This window comes from Mchenga conophoros, linkage group LG14, assembly GCF_057382185.1.
Source record: "Mchenga conophoros isolate Kocher_MC1m ecotype Shallow Benthic linkage group LG14, M_conophoros_male_GT1.1, whole genome shotgun sequence".
Taxonomy (NCBI): Eukaryota; Metazoa; Chordata; class Actinopteri; order Cichliformes; family Cichlidae; genus Mchenga; species Mchenga conophoros.
In genome coordinates this window covers 34,993,399-35,002,473 of record NC_140539.1, presented here as the reverse complement: position 1 = coordinate 35,002,473, position 9,075 = coordinate 34,993,399, and the positions used below count along the sequence as shown (strand labels likewise).

Here is a 9,075-nt window from a genome sequence, read left to right as displayed (position 1 = left end):
GAAGAGACTGCTCATCGTTCTCTGGCGTGAAATAGGATTACCATATGTTGGTTAAAGTCCTGCTAAATGTAAGCCAGCAGTAAATACTAACAAGGACAAACCGATCAAATAAACTCGCTGCGTTACTTAGATAAGGTTGTATTTATGGGGATGGAAATTTGTATAATTTGTAGATTTTAGCATGTAAAAAAATGGAGCTATTTTTAAAGGATGACAAAAAATCTAGAAAATGAATGTAATTCATTGACATTATTGTATCATAGTTTGCATTGTTCTGACCAGCAGTGTCCTGCAGCTCCCTGTGAGCACTTAATGAAAGAGGTTATGGTTTAATGTCAGAGCAGAGAACTCACAGTTGTCAAATATGATTTTGCTCTAATATGCACCATGTGGTGCTGTATGTTTTCTGTGATTGGAGGGTAGTGTCACTGCAGCTGTCACCCCAGCCTGCTCTCTGCTCTGCCTCGGGAAAAAAGCAGCAGAGATACAGATGTAATTACTTGACAGAACAGCAACACTGTATGAAAATGTGACAATTTCATAAAACCCACTGCAGCAAGGGTAACAGATGATACAACACACAATACTGTGCACAACTCTTTAGGCACAGATGTTGGCAGCGAAGCATGGTGAAGCATCCCGCTGTTTTAGTTTTTGTTGTTTTGGGGTTTTTTTTGCAGAGAGCGTGTCAAAACTAGAGACTAGAACTACAATTAGATCTTTTATCATGCAAAATAATCAGATCGCTTAAGTTCATTCTGTAGCGTGACAATGACCCCAAACAGAGCCAGAGTAATAGCTTCAGAACATGTACTGAATGTGCTTTATTAAAGGGTTTTATCAGACTGTGATTTACGTTTACTTCACCTTATGTGTTCATTGTTGAGTAAAAGCTATTGATACCAATTATTTTTATACTATATCCTCACTTCACAGTGAGAACCAAAATCTGTTTCTTCTTTCTTTTGTACTAAACATGTTCTCACACTCTGGAGCCATTTTGGTAACATCTCCAGGCACTTATTTGTCCAATTATTTTTAAGCTATATCTATATTAACTTTAATTTCAGTGATCATAAAAGTCATATACTAGAATAAAAACAGTTTTAAAGTTTTAGAATAGAATAGAATAAACCTTTAATACTGCACAGATGAGAAATTTGGGTGTTACCCAGCTCTTATGGCAAGGGGAATATAAAATATAAAATTGAAAAATTTATAAATTATAAAATTTGCTGACTTTGCACCAAAATAAGGTTCTATGGTCTATGGTATGGTTTTTATCTTTCTATCTCCATCATTGTTTCATTGCTGTTGCAGAGTAGATTTCAGGGTGCTGTTAGCGCCGGTGTCCTTCTATTATAGTGATACTAAACAAGGCAGGAAATTATATTTTTATTCTACAAAATGAAATGAATGTATCTACTCTGCAGAAGTGTTTGTGAATTTCAACAGATCGATTAGCTTGCTGCATTATATGTATGAACTGCATTTTTATCAGTTGCAGTTTCACCATCTCAGTGCCTAATGCTTCCCTCTTGTGGTGTCATGGTGGTTAGAAATAAATATGATATGTTATATGAAGTATATAATAAAAGCAAAGGCTTCACGTAAAGAGGGATTTGGACTGCTTTTAAGCAGGGTGACCTGCAGTATCCCACTGATTAACAGCCTCAACTGACACGTTCATGATGACTTTTGCTTTGTTCCCATTCCTCAGATCAATTTTCCCTTTATAAGGTTTGCTAAACCAGATGCTATATTTATGCTAAAAGTGGCCATAAAGAGTAAGGTCAGAAGGAGGAAAGGTAATACAGCAATGAAGAATAAAGGAAAAGTCAAAGACCGATTCCAGCTTTAAAAGGGGGATGGTTACATTTGTTTTTTTTGTACATAGATTTATATGAAAAAGATGATCTGATTTCTGGCAGCAAATGGCACATGCAAAAAAGCATTGGCAGGATAAATTCAGTTAAAGGGGAAAATCAGTGCAAAGGTACAGAAAAATACTTATATTAGTTTGGAAATCAACAAGCAAAGAAATCCAGATAGATGTGATTTTTCCCATTCAATAGTACTTTTAATGTGCATAGTTAAAAATGCTTTTGATTAATTTTGTCAGTAGGAGTAAAAGTTTGATGATTTTTTTCTCAGTGTTACTGCTCCATTAATAATAAGTGTTTAATAATTAATAATAAGTGAATCCATGTTTTACCCCAATGTTTCCACCATTCCTCTCACCTAACCCTCATTTCCTCTTCAGGCCTTGCCTTTCAACCACACACACCCTCTACAGCATATTAACAATATCTGAAAGTCATGTCCTTAAGAAATAAGAGGGAAAAATCGAGTTAAGACCCAAGACAGCCCTTCAGCTGATTCATCTACCGTTTGCTGAACCCTTGTCAGAAATTGTTAGAAGAAGAAGCAGCTATTCTTAAGGATGGGAAACTCTTGATTGATGGAATCTTGAATATAGAAAAGTAACAATGGATTTTAATCCACAATGTAATGCCATTTGGAAAGCATATGATTGGCAAATGCATCATTTTTCAGGATAGCAATGATCCCCAAAACACTGTCAATACAGTAAAAGTATACCTGGATAGAAAAACGTACAATAGAACAGCATCAGTCATGGCTTGGCCTCCCCAGAGCCCGGACCTCAATATTACTGAAGCAGTGTGGGATAATTGTGACACGAGAACGGAACAAAAGGCGGACAACACCCAAAGACGAGCTCTGAATATCCTTCAAGAAGCCTGGAAAACTGTTCCTGTGGAAATGACAAGAAAACTAGAACTGAAGAATAACAGTTACAATGCCAAATATTGACTTTCAAGCTTGTTATATTGTTATAAACTCTATTTTACGTATATTTCCATTTATGTTTGCACATGTTCAAATAAATCATTGCCCCTGAGGCAACGAGGAATGGCTAAAGATTTCTGCCAGTACTCCATAACAAACATTAACTAAAAGTGTTTGATAAATGCATTCTATTTGCTTTTTTAAAAATCACAAAGTGAGAGATTTTTTTTAATTTAAGTGAGCATTATGTTAATGTTTTAAATGTCATGGCATAGGATCAGATAGCTTCAAAGTAAATTATATTTTGAAATGTACAATCCCTTAAACACTGTGTCCTGATCTTGAACTAATAACTACTGAGATCTCAAGTCTACTGCATAATAAGACAAACAGCACCATTTAGAAAATGTCTTTTTATTGCAAGTATTCTTAATGCTTTGATGTTTTGTACAGATTTTCATATTTACAGTGATAATTAGTATTCCTCTAATAAATAGTACAACTGAAAGTCATTCTCTAGCCTACATGTTTAAATACTGCACGTGCAAAGTATGTATAATATGTGCTTGTCCAATAGATATGCTGTCTTAGTAGCTATTTACAATGTTACATAAGAAACAAATGTGGGATCCAACCACCATGCTACTAAAGAGACACTGTGCGTTTCCCCTCCAAAACAAACCATCCACTTCAGTGATGGAGTCATGCAATCATTCTACTGGGGTGAAGACAGTTTAATTACAGCATCACTGCAATAACAGTATCCATCCCAAAAAAAAAAAAAAAAAAACATCAAATAAAATTTTAATTATTTCTAAATAAGAAATTCGTGATAAAACAGTTTTCCAATTAACCACTACATAACAGTAGTGTCTAGTTCTTTTTTGGTAGGAAATGTCCACCAGTGCTGTAACGTTTTCAAAAATAATAGTAAAAGAAAAAAAGCATTTTGATGAAAAACTAAACCAGCGTGACCTACTGTACAAGTTTGTTTAGGCTGCTTTTGCAGCAGTGCTCTTTATGAAGTCTCCAGGGTGCGATAGTAATAAATCATCTGTGAATGAAACCTTTTACACGTTTAAAATCACTTTGTCTGCCATAGGCAAGAAATCTGTTCCTATAAATACACCGTTTAATTATGTGTTCGCATTGCAAGTGCTGCTCTGCCAGAAGTGTAGGTAGAGCAAAGTCAACCTATACATTATACATATCCTCATATTTGAACATTCAATATCAATATATTTTCCACATATTGTGAATATAACGCTGAGTCCTGCCTGACAGCACATTCCCATGAGTGTGCAGAGAGGGAGAAACATGCAAACACCGTGACGAGACAAGAGCACGGCCAGTGTGATGTTACTTCACCTCTAGATGGCACTATTGCACAAACCTACAACCTTCTGCATCGTTTCACTGGAATGGATGACAGGTACAGTGCAAAAACAATAACAGGAACAAACTGAGTCCGATATGATATACATATTTATGCCAAAAAAAAAAATGCCCGTTTGATCTTGTGTTTCCATGTAGGAACAGGGAAAAATGTCTATATTGTGTTGTCTGGTTCACCTCGGCAGAGTTCTATGGCTTTGGCAGGAGGGTTGAGAGGAAACAGAAAGGGCCTTTACCGCCTGCACCTGGCATGTTTGTGATGAAGCAGCCGCCTCTACTCCTGCTGAGCCTCCTCCCTGTACCTCTGAACCCGAGTGAGCAGAGAGCACCGACGGTCATGCACACACACAGATACTGTACACTTCAACAGACACTGGAGACATTTCAGACATGGGTTACAGTATTTACAGAAGACACTGACTTGATCGCATGCACTTGATAATAGGGGTGTTTCTGACCCCTGGGGGGGAGTCAGTGCAGGAGTTCAGAGCTGTCCTCGGTGGGAGAGGAACCGTCAAATTATTCAGTGCTGTGAGAATGTTTGTACATCGCCTTAGAGAGTTTGTTTTGCCTCCGAATTATTTAAGAGTGGCACGATTTGACTTCTATCGCTGTAGTCATAAAATATAGTCTTCATTATGGTGAGTACTTGAGTCAGTGAGTCAGTGACATGTTTTTCTTCCACACAAGTTGGGTTCTAGCCTTGAAGCTGCATTTAATGTGCACATGATTACATTTTTCTTATTCTGTCTATTCTGCAGCCAAAGGGCTGCAACTTAAAACTGTTATTAGTATCAATTAATTTGCAGATTTTTTTCTTCAAGCGGTCAGAAGGTGTGATCTAAAACTGTCATGTCCAGGGAAATTTCCCAGGATCAAACAGATACAGAGAGCATTATGCATCTTTAAAGAACAGAAATAAAGATCTAGTTATCTAAAACAAGAGTACGAGTGGACTCTTTTAGTTACTCTTGCTGTGAAAAGTAATTAAAATCAATAAGGATTTTTTAAAAATAGTTTATAAATCAGAAGATTTATAAATCAGCGGACTCTGTACAGTTTTGGTTCTGCAGATAATCCAGTCATGTGTGACTGGATTAAGATTAAAATAATGCAAGCTACTTTCAGCTGCTCCCTTAATCACAAGGTGTCACTGCAGCAGGTAGCTCTACATGTTCGATTTGTCAGTTTTTCCATAATGGATGCTCCTCCTGACGCAGCCCTGAAGGGACTCAAACCTCCTCCTGGGATCAAACCTGAAAGTTTTTGTTTAGAAGGCAAATAATGCATAAAGCGCTACACTGTGGAGCCACCCAGATTTAAGTTAATACAGCTGAAAAATCTAAGTGTACCTTGTTAATTTTGAAAAACCCTTTGATTTTAATAATATATACCACATTTATGATGATACTAAACTTTTAAATTTGGGTTTTAGAACTGCTCAGCAATTTTTCACAGCATTAAGAAATCTTTAAATTGATGTGGGGTGATTTAAAGGACAAGAAAAAAAACAAAAAACACCCAAAATTCAAATGAAAAAAATCCACCCTGAAACACTTTATCACTCTCTTGGTGGTGACTTGTCTTTGGTTGGTTGTATTCTTCCTAAACGAGTTATGATGACGATGCCACATGATGGTGTCACAGATGTATTTCCAGATCATAAAATCTTGGTTAAATAAGTATTTAAAACAGTGATATGTTAGGGTTAGGTAGCAGTCCCTTGTCATCAAAGAGTAGCAAAAGACATGGTGCTGGAACTCTGACATGAAGCCTGAATGCTTCAACGCCACAAGACATTTTACTTTTAGATTAAAAGGCAAGATTCAAGTTTTCTCAGCTGGAAAAACGTCTCGCCACTCTGATTCTACCATTATCCTCGCTATTTCCACCTACACATTATGACACAGTTGAATGCAATGGATTCACACCTGTATACCACACACACACACACACACACACACACACACACACACACACACACACAGTACCTAGAGCATTGGAGGGTGGATTTTTTTTCTGTAAATAGGACTTTTTCTTCACACTCTGCACACTGTTCACCCAACAGTGTCCAGGAAGAGGAAAAAATAACATATTTCCCAATGTTCTCTGTTCTTTCAAAAGACAAGCCCGGAGTTACCATATAACATTTCAGATGCTTGACTGATTGGCTTCTAGGGCTGATGAACTGATGCCAGCACCTACTAGCCCCCAGAGAGAGTAGTTAGATGGAGTGCTGGAGTATTATAACGTGAGAGAAGCTGTGGCCTGTACAGATCCTCCTGCTTCAGTGGTGGCAAGCTTTGCCATCATCTTTTCTCAGGAGCACTAATAAGAGGGCAAATATTTCCTTCCTTCCTTTCTCTCCTGGGAGCCAGACTGCAGCCCTGATAGCTCGTGAGTCTTCTGGTGGGTGACAGATCAGCAGAAGTGCATCACTTTCGGCTGCTGGGAAAGCGAACAGCTCTTAACTCCTGCATCGTTGTCGGATTTTTTATTTATTTTTTATTACACCAGGGAAACAGAGACAACAGTATGTTATGTGTAATGTCAGCCCTTGAGTGTCCCTGTCAGAGTAAAGGGGGAGGAGTCCTGCGCGACTCCTCATGCTGGCTTCATGGTTTTATTGGACGTCGGGTGGAGACGTGGCCCTCGTTCAAAAACACTAAAAACAATTTTAAAAACAGATTTCGTTGATTATTTCGAGCGTTGCTCCTTGCAGTTCTTTTCCAATCAACAGGGACACGACCTCACCCACTGGCATGCACATGCAGGCTGGCTTGTTTCCAGCTCACAGTGGGCACAGCTACTCCATGCCATTCCTCAGCATCTGATTGGCTGCGATGAGCATGACACTGATGATGAATGCCATGGCAAAGGCGCAGATGAGGCTCTTCCTCACGCACGTCTGACGGTTCTTCTTTGAGGGGTGAACTGAAAGAGATGTGAGAAGCGGACAAACACAAATGAAGGACATAAATAAAAAATAAGCAGATTTAAATGATGGTACCACTTTTGCTTCTAATAAGACTCTGGATAAATCATTTATTGTGCCCAGACAACGATAATGAAGAAAAACAGAGGGCTCACTGACACACATCAGACTTTCAATGGTTTATTTTGCTGTGAAGTGTTACTTTTTCAGCTCATTGGTCAACACTTCTCTCCCAGGAAAGATTAATGCCATTCAAAGCTGAATAGTATTACAAAGTGCCCTAAGATGCTTAAAATGTAAGTCTTGCTCTGTTGTCTTTTTTGTGGTTTGGTGTCGAGGATAAGAACTCAGCTTGGACCAAGAGCAAAGGATGGTCCCACGTGGAAAGAGTCCGGATTATTAGAGGGCAGATGTTGAATTCTGGGGCTTGGAGGAAAAAGATCTGAATATGAGCACACCCACGCACAAGAAGCATTCAGGATATTGGCTTTTCCTTCTTTTTTTCATCTTCCTCGCTGGTCGCCTTGCCTCCGTTCCTTTCTTCCTCATTTCCTACCTCATTCCTTCCACTCCTGGTTTGCTATGTGTCCCTCCCTTTCTCACTTCCTTGTTTCCTAACCATCTTCATCTTTTCCTCATATCCGTACCATCTCCATCGGCTAACAAACAAAAGATTTCCCAGCTTGACCCCAGAAGGACACACAAATCCTTTGTGGGTTGCATGAATATTTAATTTGGAAAAATCTGCCAAATCAAATATGTGGTGACTCCTGAATAAGAGAGCAGCCAGTGGTAGCTTCTTCATCTCTCTCTCCATCCCTTCCTTCCTTCCGATCTTCTTCCCTTCTTTGTTTCCTTCCCTTCTTTCTTGAAGCCTTTCTTCTTTAATTTTTTTTACGTCTTCGTCCATTACTTCAGTCTCTTTGTGAGCTTCCTTGTTTTTGTGCCCTCTCCCTTCCCTTCATTCCCATCTCTAGCATTTAATTTCCACATTTCCTTCCCAGCTTCCTCCGTTAACTTATAACTTATTAACAAACCTACTTCGAATTGGGTTCAGCACATAAATATAATTTATTGTGAAATGTTTTACTATAGCCGAGAACAAAAGAAATAACCCTGAGGTGTGATCTCCCATAGGCCATGACAAGGAGAATTATTGCTCTGGATCCCAGCTGAAAGAAGCAACAGAGAGGCCCACTAAGCCACAACTCAGCGGTCCAGACATCACAGCAACAGCCAAATTTCACAAAACAGAGCCCAATTAGTCTAGCGGCTTTAAAGTGATAGGAGAATCTTTAAGCTAAAGATTGGATTATTTAAATAAATAGCATGTATTCTAACATTTCCTTTTAACTCTGTCAAACAGGCTCGCTGTACCTCGTTATATATCAACTCTTTTCCTGAAGCACCTTTAAATAACTCCTTTACATGAGATATTCAGATAAAACCAGCAGAAACGGGTCAGTAAAACCCAAAGAAAAGTACAGAACATGGACTGGAGGAGAAAAACAGATTTTTTAAAAAAAGTATTTTTAATGATTTCACCTATTGTGCAGCTTACCAGAGGGGAGTTTCAGAGCTCGGGGGCTCAGACTGAAAAACCCACCCAGTCACCTTTAGTCAGGAACACCAGATTCATGGCTAATATAGTCTAATACATGCAAAAAAATCCTAATTACCTTCTCAAAGGTAATAATTTTCTTTTCTTTCTTTCATTTTAATTGAAACTGTCTGAAAGGTAGCGATTCGACTCTTGAGCCATTTGAAAGCTGCAGTTTGTGCTGTTTTTTAACCGCATCACACTGAGAGAAGGTTTTAATATTTTTTCTACTCATTCACATAAACAGGAAGGAAGAGTATTATTGTATAATAATGAGCAGTGAGGGGGTATAATGTGTTTGGGGGAGATTTCTGTATTTCATCGAAAAACCTCA

At 38.4% G+C, this 9,075-nt stretch overlaps 1 protein-coding gene across 3 annotated transcripts in view; it reads right to left on the bottom strand.

Moving 5' to 3' along the window:
* Nucleotides 1-3,206: 3,206 nt before the first annotated feature.
* Nucleotides 3,207-9,075, bottom strand: part of caln1 (calneuron 1) — a 58,063-nt gene continuing 52,194 nt past the window's right edge. For all 3 annotated transcript variants that reach the window (XM_085244160.1, XM_085244161.1, XM_085244159.1), the window contains one exon: nucleotides 3,207-7,140. In XM_085244160.1, coding sequence (XP_085100286.1) covers nucleotides 7,013-7,140 — 128 coding nt within the window. In that variant the 3' untranslated portion in view covers nucleotides 3,207-7,012. The remainder of the gene's footprint in view (nucleotides 7,141-9,075) is intronic.